The sequence below is a fragment of the Sebastes fasciatus genome, chromosome 2, assembly GCF_043250625.1.
Source record: "Sebastes fasciatus isolate fSebFas1 chromosome 2, fSebFas1.pri, whole genome shotgun sequence".
In the NCBI taxonomy this organism is placed as follows: Eukaryota; Metazoa; Chordata; class Actinopteri; order Perciformes; family Sebastidae; genus Sebastes; species Sebastes fasciatus.
In genome coordinates, this window is record NC_133796.1 from 9,017,634 (window position 1) to 9,033,649 (window position 16,016).

The 16,016-nt window shown below is 42.5% G+C and overlaps 1 protein-coding gene across 2 annotated transcripts; it reads left to right on the forward strand.

The window, feature by feature from the left end:
* Positions 1-1,461: 1,461 nt before the first annotated feature.
* lrp3 (low density lipoprotein receptor-related protein 3) lies at positions 1,462-12,645 on the forward strand. 2 transcript variants are annotated; one of them, XM_074660700.1, is made up of 7 exons: positions 1,462-1,757; positions 7,900-8,035; positions 8,123-8,328; positions 8,478-9,094; positions 9,296-9,768; positions 9,985-10,117; positions 10,479-12,645. In XM_074660700.1, the coding sequence occupies exons 1-7, from the start codon at positions 1,592-1,594 to the stop codon at positions 11,352-11,354; spliced, it is 2,607 nt and encodes an 868-aa protein (XP_074516801.1). In that variant the 5' UTR covers positions 1,462-1,591; the 3' UTR covers positions 11,355-12,645. The 2 variants fall into 2 exon arrangements, with proteins under 2 accessions (XP_074516801.1, XP_074516790.1); XM_074660689.1 differs by having other exon boundaries at positions 1,463-1,757; positions 7,897-8,035.
* Positions 12,646-16,016: the final 3,371 nt, after the last annotated feature.

A 16,016-nucleotide genomic window follows, 5' to 3' on the forward strand; every position in this document is an offset into this window, starting at 1 on the left:
TGACTGGCAACTACTTTCTCGAGTATTTTGGAGGTAAAGGGAAGGTTAGATATAGGTCTATAGTTGGCTAGGACCTCTGGATCAAGAGTGGGTTTTTTAAGAAGAGGTTTAATTACAGCTACTTTAAAGGACTGTGGTACATAGCCTGTTAGTAAAGACACATTGATCATATCCAGTAAAGAGGTGCTAACTAGAGGTAAAACTTCTTTAAGCAGTTTAGTTGGGATGGGGTCTAGGAGACAGGTAGATGATTTAGATGAGGAGATCAGTGAGGTTAATTTGTGGAGATCGATAGGAGAAAAGCAGTCTAAATATATATCAGGTTGTACAGCTGTTTCTAAGGTTCCTAAGTTTGAGGATAAATTGGTACCAGTTGACGGTAGGAGGTGATATATGTATATATATATTTTTTAATTATATAAAATTATAAATAAATATAATTATATATATATAAATGTACTTATAATTTTATATATGTATATATATATATATGTACAATTCTATTTATTTATAATTTTATTTATTTATAATTTATATACTTTTTTTTACATGTGTGATGATGCGCAAAGCGAGTCAGACTTGTCCACATAGATATATATATATTGGATAGATAGATAGATAGATAGATAGATAGATAGATAGATAGATAGATAGATAGATAGACAGACTTTATTGAACACCAAAGGGAAATTACAATGTTACAGCAGCAATTTACATACAGTAGATCACAAAAAAAGTGCATCACTCACACAAAACAGACACGAGGTAGGAATGAAAAACACTGTATTTACAAATCTCTATATTTAAATGTACATACCAACTACTTAAAACTAGATCAAAAAGTAAATACAATAAAAAATTATAATTTAAGTAAAGATTTAATATATATCAATTTTTAATTCAATTCAATTCAATTTGCTTTATTGGCATGACTGGCAGGTGAACAATATTACCAAAGCGTCAATTCAATAATAAATAATAAATAAAAAAGAACAAAATAAAAACAAAAACATATATATACATATATACAACTCATTAAGCAAATTACAATATATCGATTTTTAAAAAGAACATGCATGTAAATGGAAGAAAACAATAAAGAAGTAATTCATGTTTGTTGTTTCAATAAAACAAACAAACAAATAAAAACAATTAATAACAATATATTGCAATATCAAAGGATAAATGTAAAAAAAAACTAAAAAAACATGAAGCATATCTCTGCAATGCAATTTGAAGTAAAATGTACCTTAATGTAAGTTAAACAGTTGGTGTATTTTTGCCTTACTAGGCTTCATAGACCAATTACAACAACGTGTGTGGAAGTTCAGTTTATGAAATATCACCTGGATATGACTTTCCAACAAGTATCTGCTCTAAATGCACAAATTTATTGTAAATGTTTAGTGTTTCTCTAAATGCTGATGATTAACCACGGCTTTTATTTTGAAGACGTTGACCGGAAGCAGCGTGGTTAGCCCTATCTACCTTGACAGCTGGTGTCTCTCTTTGCTCCTCTCTTGGCTGTAAAGGACACACAATGCCTTTCCACGGTGAGGAGGACCTCTCGGTGTGTCTGAGCTGAAGACAGATGCTGGGAGCTTCTCTGGAGGACTCAGATGTCGAAGGACAAACCGAGGAGAGTGTGTCCGAGATAATATCAGAAGTCCCCGGCGGACCGACCATGGGACCGACGGAGCTGCTGCTGCTGCTGCTCGGACTGCTGCTGTGGTTCAGCTCCACTCTGCTCTGTGCAGGTGAGACACAACAATGCATCTAAACACACTGCTGTAATGTTGAGATGGACATCTGTGCATGCATTTTATTTATATGTGCTGCTAATCCTGCAGGACATATAGGGTTATATGCATGTTATTCAATTTACAAAAGAACATTCAGTGTTTGTTGTTGGTTTTTAAGCCTGTTTATCATCATTGGAGGTCTTGTTTATAAAGCTTCTGACTATCACAGCAGAGAACCCCCCTATTATAAAGCTGTTGTATAGGAGTGGATGTTATTCAGCTCTCTCCAGTGTCACTTTGCTTAAAGTGATGTGTTTTTCATTGTTGTGATGGGATGCTGATGGTGATGGGAGTGAGAAGATGAGGCTGTATCATTGTCTGCAGAAAAACCCTTGCTGGGGTGTATTATTATTGATCTGTGGTGGCTAAATGATCAGGCTTAGTGTGGAAACATGGATGCTCTTTCACAAATGTGATGCTGCTATCAGCATTACATCACTGCTTCTCTGCAGCCAGTCTCCCCCCCACCCCCACCTCTCTCTCTCTCTCTCTCTCTCTCTCTCTCTCTCTCTCTCTCTCTCTCTCTCTCTCTCTCTCTCTCTCTCTGTTATCATATCCTGCACTTTATCTGGCAAGAAAATAAAGGAGAGGGCTGCCAAACTGCCAAACTATCGGGTCAAACTGTTTCATATTTCAAAGGTGTGTGTGGGAGAACCTTTAGAACAAGTTAACATCCCATCAAACACACATTATCCCAGTGTTGGTACTTGTTTTGGCACCTTTTCACACATAAAGTACTAGTTTCTCTCTGTCTCTCACACTTTATAGCCGAGGAAGCAGAATGTTTATGTTAGCCAGTATCATCGATTTAAAGTTTTAAAGTTAGAAGCTACTGGCATCATATGAAACTATAAAAACCTAAGAAATCCATTGGTACCGACCATGTAATACTAGAGTACTAGCTAGAGAGTTGACAGACCGAGAGATGGCGGAGGATTTGGTGTTGAAGCAAAAAGCAAAAGCTCTACCTGAGAGGTCAGACACACCACCACCCGACGGTAAAGATTAAAGTAAGAGCGCTACACATATCATCTTTTCTTGTAAAATGTCCGGTGTAATCGGTAACACCGGTGTTGTCACAAGTTTATTAACCAGTTGGAAGATTTCCTCACCGACACATATTAACGCGATAATAACACAAATTTATTTTAATGCAAATAATTCCTTTAACGCATTAACGCGATCGATCTCTCATAGGTTGTAGTGGGCTCAGTTTTAAAGTTAGAAGATACTGGCATCATATGAAACTATAAAACCTCAGGAATTCATTGGTACCAATCATGTCATACTAGCTTGTCAAGAAGGAACCTAAATAACACTCCAAACTTACACTAAATTTTGGTGAGGAAAAACTGTCATGGCCATTTTCAAAGGTTTCCCTTGACCTCTGACCTCAAGATATGTGAATGAAAATGGGTTCTATGGGTACCCACGAGTCTCCCCTTTACAGACATGCCCACTTTATGATAATCACATGCAGTTTGGGGCAAGTCATAGTCAAATCAGCACACTGACACACTGACAGCTGTTGTTGCCTGTTGGGCTGCAGTTTGCCATGTTATGATTGGAGCATATTGTTTTATGCTAAATGCAGTACCTGTGAGGGTTTCTGAACAATATCTGTCAATGTTTTGTGTTGTTAATTGATTTCTAATAATAAATATATACAAACATTTGCATAAAGCAGCATATTTGCCCACTCCCATGTTGATAAGAGTATTAATTACTTGAAAAATCTCCCTTTAAGGTACATTTTGAACTGATGAAAAAATGTGATTAATTTGTGATTAACTACGGTCAATCATGCGATTAATGGTGATTAAATATTTGAATCGATTTACAGCCCCAGTTGTTTTGTAGCTTTGCAGACCTTTTACATGCACAAAAACCTATATAACTCACTAAATGACAGGGAAAAAGCACAAAAGCAGTATCTAAGCCAGTATCTCTTTATTTAAAATATTTTTAGACACACTTTCGGAGCTACCAGGGATTGCATTTTGTTTTTGCCAACAACATGGATGAAAGATTGAAGGGATTAATACTGCAACACAGCAAAATGAAATCTAAAACCCAAACTTAATCCACCCGTTCCTCTCTCAGGTACTCCGTACTGTTATCAGTGGTGGAATGTAACTACGTTCATGTACTCAATGTAGTCATACAATTTTACTTGAGTTTTTTCTAGTTTATGTTATTTTATACTTCTACTCCACGACATTTGAGAAGGAACTACTACATTTATTTCTCAGTTATATTTATTAGTTGCTTTTGTGTAAAAGATTGTGCCTAAAAAAACATGATGAGTGATGCAGTGATGCACGAACATGCACTAAAAACACACTTTTACACAGCAAATAGTTGTTTGATGCTATATCAATGCTCTGGATACCGTATAGAGCACCTTTTAATCTATTTTTACCATTTTGATGATCTTGTTGGCAGCTGGACTTATGGGAAATAGGTTTGTGGTTGAACAGGCTGGAAGACTAAACAGTCTCAGAGTCTTCAGTTAAGAAAAAAGCTTGAGATGACTGTCTTGTAGCTGCAAAGCATTCTGGTCCTTTGAGGCCCCTATGGGTAGAAAAACGTTTTTTTTCTCTACAGTATCTGTTGCTGTTGATTTGAAACAGTTGACAGATAAGCAGTAAAGTAGGACAACGTTAAAGTGATTTGAATTTATGCCTAGGTTTGGCAGAAACAAAATACAATAGTTCAACCAATACAAACCATATTTTGACTCTGATGCTACACATAAACATGAAGATGAAACTAAAAACCAGTGAACTTCCTGAAGATGTATGCTGTGCTGATTTATCCAACCGGCCACCATCAGTGTTGCCAGATCTCGCAAGAGAAACAAGCAACTAGGTCTATAGAAATACGCCCAAAAGAAGCAACTCTCCCCCCAAAAACAGCCCAAAACAAGCAACCTTACCTACCTACCACAATATGAGACAGAGAGGCGACCACTTGATCACTTCATATATATGTATGAATTTATTTTAGATTGCATGCATTAGATTGCATTTTTGCGTCCATTTGTAGCTTGTAACTTTACAAGATTAGATCTAGATTTAGATCGGGGTTGTGTATGGATCCTGCAACAGGACAAACTAGACTGCTATAGAGGAGAGAGACAGAAGCAAGCCCAAATAAGCAACTATACTTTAGAAACAAGCCCAACAAAACGCAACCCGCGACTACCAATATTTGTAAGCGGCTTTTCAGGAAAACAAGCCCAAAGTCACTTATAATAAGCAAACTTGGCAACTCTGGACTCTTCATGTTATTCTGGCAACCTTTGACATTGAGTCTGAAGGCAGAGGAAACTGCAGTAGCACTCATATAGTGCTGTCATTAAATGTATTGATGATCATAACAAATGTAATTTAGAACATCTGCTGTTGTGGAAAAAAGTCAAAAACTTGTCACACCAAACAGCAACGTTGTGCAGCTCTACTTTCCAGACTACCTGGTCCAGTCCAGTTTGTGTGTATTTGTGTGTGTGCTCGGGTAGCCGTGTCCGGGTAGTCAATATCCATCACTGAGCTCTAATAAATGATTCTTCCCCTCCCGCCCCCCCCTTGTTTTCACTCTGCTGACTTAACTGATTCGTCAAGAAAGCCTGAAACAAACACACACACACACACACACACACACACACACACACATACACACTCAGCAGAACCGGGCAGGCTCTCTGCTGTGTGACCATGTTGGATAATCATTGTTCAGCTGATGTTCTGTCTCTGTGGTTCTGCGTAATTAAGAGGCTTGTTAGACACCTTCTTCTCACACTGTGCATCATTCCTACTGTGGCATTAAGCAGTAATGAGATGATTAAACATAGCAGCTTTATATTCTTGTTCTCAGCATAAGAAAGAGACTGAAATCCTTCCTGTTGATGTTACATTTATAAACATTTATAATACATCACAGTCCTCTGGCATCAAGCCTTCCTGTTTTAAAACCGCTGTGAGACAACACCTGATGCCAATAGGACCCAGTGCCTGCTCTCCATAGAGGTCTGAGTTTTATTCCTGGTGCTCCTCTTGGCCACCTCACACCGCCTGTTGTTCCCTGGAGCAATGGTGCGATGGCAGCGGGCGATGCTGTTGCCTTGGCTGCCAGTTTGACTGCTGCTGCTGCTTCTGTTTTAGCCCCCATGTGATCAGCACAAAGCTCCCCTGAAAGGCTCTGAGGCCATTTGTCTTGTTGAGGAATTGTTTTGAAAAGGACCTATTATGCTCATTTTCAGATGCATACTTCTGTTTTGGGTTTCTACTAGAACATGTTTACTAGGCTTGTCGCGGTAGTCGGTGTTACCGGTGTTACACGGTGGTCGGGCACACACCGATTACATTCCGTACCCACCGCCGCCACCGTCGTTTTACTATTTTTTACAGAAATAAAACCCATTTAGTTCATTTTGGCTTATAGGTGGCATGTTATTAATAGATAGTCGGACAGCGGACGCTGCAATCTGACAGTGATCTGCTCCGAAAGAGTAGCAGGAGTCATAATTCGCACACACGGGATGAGAGAGAGTTGACAGACCGAGAGATGGCGGAGGATTTGGTGCCTCTTCCGGAGAGGCCAGACACATCGCCACCCGACAGTAAAGATCAAAGCTAGAGCGCTACACATATTGACCGTCATCTTTTCTTGTAAAATGTCCGGTGTAATCGGTAACACCGGTGTTGTCACAAGTTTATTAACTGGTGGGAAAATGTCCTCACCGTCACATCTCTATTGTTGATATGCTTTAATGTTCAAAAAACGCTTTACTGTTCTCATACCAGCTGTGCTGCAGCACCTCTTTTCACCCTCTGTTTGAAACGAACCAGTCTGCTCTGATTGGTCAGCTGGCCCACAACTGGGTTTTGGTCAACGAATCAAACTCTTCGGACTCTGCTCCAGCTCCGCTCTAACTAGCCACTAGGCCAGTATTATGCAAATGTGTTACTTGGTGACATCACCAAGTTACGGAACAAAAGGGCGGGACTTCAAAGCAAGGCATTTCAGGCAGATCAGGAGCAGTGTTTCTGTGGGGGAGAGTAACTCCATTCGGCATGGACTTTGTTTTTTTTTGTAACTTTGTAGACCTTTTAAATGCACAAAAAACTATATAACACACTAAAAGAAAAGGAAAAAGCATAATAGGTCCTCTTAAAGTTTTTTGCACTGATCCAAGACAAACGATAAGAATCTGATAAAACAGTATATATTTGTGCAGAATGCTGCAGCAAAGTGGTCCTTTTAAAGCGTTTCTGTTCCTGGTACGATAAGGTCATGACAAATTCTGCGCAGGAGTTTGAATGAACGAACTAATGTGAATAAGTGGTATGTGTGTGGCAGCAGCAGTATGGATCCTGCTGAGCGTGCGTACTTCTTATAGTTCATCATGAATAAAGGGCAATAAACAGACCATATCTCTCTTGTGAAAAGTAGTGTCATTTCCCTCTTAATAATTCAACATGATAAGGATGCCTCATGGTTACAGAAAATGCTCAGTGAGAGAAAGGTCACAGGGTTTACAGATACGATATGTATGCAAAGTATTTTCCATATATCTACCATAAAGTAGTGTGCCATAGAGCTCCATTGTTGTACAAAAACTACTAAAAACACATCAGTGAGCCATACAGTTCACTGGGGGACATGTTCCTGTATTACCATGAACACACTGCGGTTTATTTTGACTCATTCCCACATCCACCATTGTGATGCTGCTGCCGGAAATACTCACTAGTGACCAAATGTATGTTAATCCATAGCTAAAAATAGTCCCCAACAAACACGCTATTTACTTTTATTCAAGTAACATTTGCCAAAAAATACAGTGCCCAGCTGTTTAAGTAAATGAAATTATATATTTGTGAGTCATTTTTAACAAGTTACATCTAGGGTGCTTGGGTGCAACACACAGTATAGATAGATGGACTGACACATTGTTAGTTTTAGTCTTTTCATGGTCTTATGCTGTATTATTATATATTATATTATCCACAAAGACCTAACGGTGTAAAATAAAAAGGTCAGTGTTTTGTTGGTAACACATAAACATCTATTGTCCCTGTGTGTCACCCAGCAGGCTGCAGTGAGCGAGTGGAGGTCCACACAGAGCGTCGGGGTGTCATCTACAGCCCCTCCTGGCCTTTAAACTACCCCGTTGGACTCAACTGTAGCTGGCACATCCAGGGAGGTCAGGGAGAGGTCATCACCATCAGGTAGAACCCCTCACACATACAGTATACAGTGTACACATGACATTTGTTGTGGAGTAAGCACCTGAAATCGTCAATCCTCTGCTCTAGTTTCCGTAACTTTGACGTAGCGGAGTCGGGAAGCTGTTTGGGAGACTCGCTCCTGCTGACGCCGACGAAGAGCGGAGAATCCAGGTTGTGTGGCTCCATGCTGCCTCCGCCCTTCATCTCCACCAGGGGGCGCGTTTGGCTGTATTTCCACTCTCAGGCCAACAGCTCAGGGCAGGCCCAGGGCTTCCGCCTCTCCTACATCAGAGGTAAACTGGACAAAAGAAGGTATTGAGGTTGTAAAATATAAACAATTTAAAATATGAATAATGAAGGGATGTCACAAAAGACCAATTAAATGTTTCTCTTTGAGTGTTAGTAGCTGATGTTGCAATCTGTCAATGTATTCTCTCTGTAGGTCACCTGGGTCAGAGCAGCTGCCAGTCAGATGAATTCCTGTGTGGGAACGGGAAGTGTCTTCCTCGCTCCTGGAAGTGCAACGGTCAGGACGAATGTGGCGATGCCACAGACGAACGCAGCTGCTCCCCCCCTCCCACCGAGGCCCGGCCCGGCCTCTGCCCCTTCGGCTCCCTCCCGTGCACCGAGGCCCAGTCCACCCGCTGTCTGCCCGCCGCCCTGCGCTGCAACGGAGCCCGCGACTGTCCCGACGGCACAGACGAGCGAGGTTGCCCTGACACCACCTGTGGCAAACGTCTGGGGAACTTCTACGGCTCCTTTGCTTCCCCGGATTTTTTCCGGGCTAACAGGAGTGTTGCGGCGGAGCTGAGGTGTTCCTGGTCGCTGGACACCCAGGACCCCAAACCCATCGTGCTGCAGCTGGACCTGCAGCTGGGGCCCAGAGACTCGCTGCATGTCTACGACGGCCTGCTGCAGCGTGCCGAGCACCTCTTACAGGTGCTGTCGTATCATAACAACAGGCGCCCGGCGCTGCTGGAGTCCAGTCGGGGACAGATGAGTGTTTTGTACATGGCCCAGCCTCGCAGCCCTGGACATGGCTTCAACGCCACATACCAGGTACTGCAAACTGGGAATACTGCATCCTGTTTTTCAGAAACTGTTTCCAGATTTAAACCCTTCATCTGTCTCTCACAGCTTATAGTTTAAACCTCTTTACCTTTAAGCTTCTGTTGTTGAAGAGAGCACAATCAATAAAGCAGAGAACAAATTGTCCTCTCGGTGTCTAGACAGTGACATATTCCTCCTCTGCCCTCCCAGGTCAAAGGTTACTGTTTTCCCGGTGAGCGTCCCTGTGGCAGTGATCAGGGCTGCTACTCTGAACGCCAACGCTGCGACGGCTACTGGCACTGCCCGTCTGGCCGAGACGAGGAGGCCTGCCCGACGTGCCCAGACGGGCAGTTCCCCTGCGAGGGCGGTACCGGTGTCTGCTACCCGGCCTCCGAGCGGTGCAACAACCAGAAGAGGTGCCCGGATGGGTCGGACGAGAAGAACTGCTACGACTGCCAGCCTGGAAACTTCCACTGCGGGACCAACCTGTGCATCTTTGAGACGTGGCGGTGTGACGGCCAGGAGGACTGCTTAGACGGGAGCGACGAGAGGGACTGCCTCGCGGCGGTGCCCAGGAAAGTTATCACGGCTGCCCTGATTGGCAGTCTGGTCTGCAGCCTCCTGCTGGTCATTGCCCTCGGCTGTGCCCTCAAACTCCACTCCCTCAGGAACAGAGAGTACAGGTGGGGACACGACAGCTCAGTATTTATTACCGGTCCCCCTTCTTACTCTGCTTTTGCATGTTATTTACTTGTTTTTCTTCATCCCTTTGAATTATTCAATGCTTAGTTTCTAATCTTAAACTACTCTCTACGTTACTTCAATTCTTTCTCTTTTCATCCTTCCTGCTGTCTGTCTGCTCTCCTCCTTCCTTCTCTCTCTCTCTCTCTCCCTAGCAGAGCTTTCGAGACTCAGATGACTCGCATGGAGGCCGAGTTTGTTCAGAGAGAGGCTCCCCCTTCGTATGGTCAGCTAATCGCCCAGGGTCTCATCCCTCCGGTGGAGGATTTCCCGGTGTACAACCCCACCCAGGTAGTGCATTCCTGCGATATACTCTGGGGCCCATTTTCCTGAAACTCAGGATATGAGCATACTATTGTGATCAACTTATTTTTGCAATTGTAATAACCAGCAGCAGCAGTGCAATCCTGTCGCAGACAATGGCAGTCAATATCTCTTTTTGAATTCAATTTCTGTTTCAGCAAACAGTGTATAGTAAATATCAAGCTACAGTCAGCAGCCATTTAGCTTAGCTTTGCATAAATACTGGATGATAAGGTAACCAGATCCACCTACCAGCACATCTGAAGATCACAAAAGAACACATTATATCTTGCCATCTACTTGATGGTTAGATAGAAACAGAGTTATAGATTCCCTGTGTCTCCTCCAGGCCTCAGTATTACAGAACCTGCGATTGGCGATGCGCAGGCAGATCAGACGTCACTCGACCCGGCGCTCCACCTCCTCCTCCTCTCGTCGGCGTCTTGGGCATCTGTGGAGCCGCCTTTTCCACAGCGCAGGACGAACCAGAGGCAACGCCCCCCTGCTCGACTCTCCTGGACCCACGCAGATCGCACTGGGGCTCCACAGCTACCGAACTGTGCAGGGCTCCCGGGCGAGGTGCAGGTCTGGAGCTGGGCTCGGGGAAGAGGTTGATGTAGTTTTGGGTATGCGGGGCTCCTGCTGCTCAGCCACTATGGACCTGCAGTCCTGCTCGCCAGAGAGCCCTGCATCACCTCTCTCCTCACAGTCAGCGGACAGTCCAGAAGAGGAACTATCACCTATGAGCAGGGGAAGCAGTAGGGCTCCGCAGTCTGAGCTCCCCACCCCTGTTCAGAGTGACTCTTCAGCCCACAGCGGACCCCCTCACACTCCCCAGGAAGCCTCTGTACCCCCATGCCACACCCGGCCATCTAGGAAACTGGTCCTGGAGCTCGCTGTTAACCTAAAGGGTGTTTCCTTGAGACGTTACTCCCCCTTGGGGCCCTTGTCCCCTATCTCACCCCCTGTGTTTCCCAGCAGCTCCCAGACACCCACAACAACCCACCATCACCCCTGGGGGCCGGAGGTGACTTCACCTTCTGAGCCCTCATCTTCTTCTGTGAAAGCAGAGGACAGCAACAGCCACTTTACCGTGGAAGTGCCAAGCAGGGAAATAAGAAGCAGGGATGAGAGGAGGAGGGAGGGCAAGGGCAAGTTCTGCAGGTTCAGCAGGACCTTCAGTGACGAGGGAGGAGATTCAGGGAGGGAGACGACGCCATGCTGAAGAGTTTAGGAAGACGCTCTTCTTCCCCCTCGCTCTGTTGAGACCTGGTATCAGCAATATCTGCTCTGCTAAAGTGTCCTTGAAATGTGTCCCTACCAGACCCAGAGGTGAGGCTCGTACCTGAGCCCACCACATGCAGGAGAATATAATTAGCTTGTGTCCATTCAACACTTTGAGAGCATAAAATTCTGCATATGCAGTGTTTTGCTAAGATGAATAAAACCAGCGTTGGTAGTGCTTATGGTCTGTGTTATACAGTAAACCTTCTTGTCAAACAGGAGCTTAATGTCACCTCCCATAATTAAATGCAAACAGACGTCATGAGCCTGTTCCAGAAAATCAAACTCAATTCTGGCCACCAGTACCAATACCATATTGGCAACATGTTCTTATAACGCCAAAGCAGCCTTTGCGTCGTTACCCAGAGCCATTATGCACCGCTATATACTGTGAACCATGAAAGCCTGTTCAGTGATCACAAATGATTTAACCTGATTAATGAACCTCTAGTCTGTCTTATTCCCACTTTATTGTATGAAGTGGTGTTATTATGATTAATATTATTATTGTATGACATTTCTAGAAGGTCATGGTTGGCTGTTGCTTTAAAGGATAATGTTGGTGGTGTTTTTGTTATTGTCAACAAATCATATGAAAAGGGCCAAAACCAATATGAGTATGTCCATCTCTTTATGCTTTTCAACTGTCAACGGTATGTGTACATACTTTTATATTTCAACATGGCTAAATAATTTCCTAAAAATAACAGGAGTACTGAACGTTACTCAAACAGGAGTAAATAGTGCATTTGTTGGAGACTATTTTCAGCCGCAGATTAATACACATTTGGTGAACCAGTGAGTATTTGCACCGGCAGTATAGTGTGAGTGGGATTGAGTTGAAATACACTACAGTGTGTGTGTTCATGGTAATGAGGTAACATGTCATCCAGTGCAGCGATATGGCTCATTGATGTCTTTTTAATTGTTTTTTTGGACAACAATGGAGCTCTATGACACAGAGGAACAAGCTATATCAGGCTACACAGACAATATTTGTTAATAGGATCAAAGGAACAGTGTGTAACATTCTTGGGGATCTATTAGCAGATGGAATATAATATTTATTACTATGTTTTCATTAGTGTATAATCACCTGAAACTAAGAATAGTTGTGTTTTTATTAGAACGGACAAACCAAACACTGGCTCTAGAGAGAGCCTTTCACGTTTTATGTTACCTGGAGAACACCGTAGTTCTCCTACACGCAACTGTGGTACCGCCAGCTGCCGTCTGACTTCCTAAAGTAGTGTTATTATGGTATGGATGGCCTCTGAGCGAGGCGAACGGCGAAACCACGGTTTTGTACTCTGCGGCTCACATTACCACAGTCTTGCAAAGGGAGGAGTGAGCGGAGGGGTGCTCAGTTGGTTGCAATCTGCAACCACACTGCCAAATCCTACACACTGTACCTTTAATATATTGTTGGTTTTGGTCTTTTCATGGGACTTGTTGACAATAAGAAAATTATAAAATAACACCAGACCTTCCTTTAAAACACAACTTTGAACCACAAAAGTTTGACATTTTGGGAAATACGCTTATTTGCTTTGTGGTTGAGAGTTGGATACCACTCTCATATCTGTCCGTATAATATAAGGCTAACACCCAGCAACCAAAGCCAGGCTAGCTATTTCCACCTGTTTCCAGTCTTTGTGCTAAACTAGGCTAACCGGCTGTTAGCTGTAGTCTTACTTATAAGGATATGGAGAGTCTTTGCCAAAGGGTAAATAAGCGTAAAATATGAGACAATTCTTTTAACAGTGCAGTGTCACTGAATCATTCAGCGGTTCAATCATGCCAAACCTTTGTCAGTATTTATTCAACACATACTGCACGTTGTCCAGTGCTATTCTTCTTCTTCAGTGACCCCTTTTAAACATGAAGAACTTTTTCATTAGGTTATATCAAATCGAAATTTTCAATTCAGCATTTTTAACTTGGTATATCGTCAGTTTTAAAAAGCCAAACTTGGATGGAAACTGAGGTAGTGAGTCCAAGTATATTGCCTGTAACTATGCTCAGCCCCTCGTCCTCCTCAAATCAAACCCCAACTCAAGGAAGCCTTTTCCTCATGAACTCATGAACTTGTCTGTGAAGATTTTATGTGAATGGCTAGGAAGCGTCGGGGAAGAGAGGCTTCACTTCAGAATATTGATTGTTTGTTGAGTCCTCTTCATCCCAGCGGTACCTCTGCAGTACTGCTGACTGCACACTGGTCACTGCAGACGCCTGGACCGCTGGTTTATTCCACTGGAAATTCATATCTATGCTGTGGGATTTTCTATGACAGGATGTTAAAACAAAGGCCTCTATTTTTCAGTCTTCAGCGGAGACCTGTACTAGTCCTACTTTATATTTCTCGCTCTGCCTTGACAAACACTGAACTTGATTGAACCTGATCGCCTGTGTCTCTGAGTTTTTTTTGTAAAGCTTGTCTCCCCTGAGGTGACCCTTTACTAATTACTGTCAGACCTCTAAAGAATGTAACACGTTCATTTCTCTTGAAACTACGTAGGCTGAGAACGGCCGTGCTTGTTACATTTTGTTTAATGCCGTTATCTAATGACGCCATCTATGCATGCTGGCATGGCACTCTTGATCTCTGATAAACATTTTAAGAGGAAACAACTTTATTGTTTTCTCGTGATAACGGGTTGATTATCTCATCATCTTGAGATAACAAAGCCTGTGATCTCGAGATAACGGCATTAAAAAAACAGAATAGCAAGCACGGATGTTCTCGGCTTCCGTATGAAATCAGTGAATTTCTCCCTCTTTTACTGCTGGATATTGATACTGAACAGAAACGTGTGTAAGTAGAGAGAGAGTATGAGAAAGGACCAGAAGCCAAATGCGGGTTGATTTTTAGCTGCAGTGTCAGGTTTCTGTACTAAATACATGGTCTTTTTCCTGCTGTTTTTCCTTTGAATAAGCTGAATGCACCATGCTGCCCTCATGTGCTTCCTTCTTATAGAAGTTTTGTCATAAACGGCTGCTACATGTTATGTGCCATTAGAGACGTCTCCACAGGTAATTCCTGCCTAATGATCTGCTCTGTTACTCATTCCTAGCTTTACATATTTTGTGCTCTTTGTTTTTCTTGTACCTTGTTATTTAAGTTCAAAGCCTGTCCGTCCTCGTTTGACTTAATTAGTTTAGAAAAAAAAATCACATATCTGCAGAATGTATGTCCTTACTTGCTTTGTGTTGTACAGAAGTGTTTTAAAAATGCCTTAATGTTTTATTTTCCTTGCTGTTGTAAATATCACGGAGAGTTTGACGGCCCACAGTTGTGGTTTACATGTTTGAAGAGATTAGATTTGTCTGCGACACAGCTTTATGATATGACATGTGATTGGTACAAGTGACTGCTCTGGAGTTATATAGTGCACTACTGCATCAGGAATCTCTGGGATTATTATGGCAGGGGAGTTAGGGAAAAGAAAATGTGCTTTTCAATAACCTCGTTCCAGTGTGTTTACCTGTTTATTTAAATGATTATATGTAAAAGTCTTGGTGACATTTTTCAGACTGCAGCCAACCAGTTATAGAGAATGATGATATTACAATTAGATTTTTTGTTGTATGTAAAGAGAGATTGTATTACATTGACTGTTAAGGTGATGTTTTATTATCTGTCAGCCAAGATCAAGTGTTTCTGTTCTTTACCCTGGGTTTTACCGGTTAGTTAAAGAGGACCTATTATGCTTTTGTGCTTTTCCCTTTCCTTTAGTGTGTTATGTAGTTTTTTTGTGCATGTAAAAGGTCTGCAAAGTCCACGCCAAAGGGAGTTACTGTCCCCCACAGTAACATTGCTCCTGAACTGCCTGAATGCTTCGCTTAAAGTCCCACCTTTTTCTTCCGTACATAATGATCACCAAGTAACACACTTTGCTTCGCGGCTCGTTTGGCATGCCCTCAAACAAAGCTGGTTAGAGCAGCACTGGAGGGGAGTCCAAAGAGTTTGGTTCAGTTGACCAATCATAACAGTGGGCCGGGAGGGGTGAAAATAGGCTGCAGCACAGCTGGTTTGAGAAAAATAAAGCATTTTTTGAACATTAAAGCATGTAAACATGTTCTAGTAGAAACCCACAATACAAGTTTGCACCTGAAAATGAGCATAATAGGTCCTCTTTAAAGTTGTGACAAACTTCTAAACTGTTTTGTCAGTGTTTTTTTGTTTTCTCCATTGCATTTATTCACTATAATGTACTTTATCAAACCCTTTTCCAATATGCTACAATGACTGAGTTATACCTGGACTTTTCAGTTAGTTAGTTTTCTGTATGGTAAATACACTGGATCGAGGCCACTGGAAAGTAACGTACTACTGAACCAGGTTGTCTGATAATGGCATACCCTCTCCCCGCTGTTTGATTTTGAAGCTTCTTCCCCGTCAAAGGCTGAAGTCAACGTGTATACTGTGTTTGTATAAAAGCATTTCTCTTATTTCGAGAACTATATTTGTATATTTTGCGCTGAAAGAGAAATGCCAACATGACGTTGTGGGGTTTGCTGATCAAAACCCTGTACAGCCTTCTGCTGGTTAGTCATTGTTTTCTTGTGCCTGCAATTAATAAACTTCTTTATCATTTATTGA

Bases quoted from the DNA above. Each gene is read 5' to 3' on its own strand.
- lrp3 (XM_074660689.1), top strand. From the start codon at position 1,592: ATGCTGGGAGCTTCTCTGGAGGACTCAGATGTCGAAGGACAAACCGAG. The intron at 8,329-8,477 runs GTAAACTGGACA...TTCTCTCTGTAG, and splicing joins CCGCCTCTCCTACATCAGAG to GTCACCTGGGTCAGAGCAGC. The intron at 10,118-10,478 runs GTAGTGCATTCC...TGTCTCCTCCAG, and splicing joins CGGTGTACAACCCCACCCAG to GCCTCAGTATTACAGAACCT.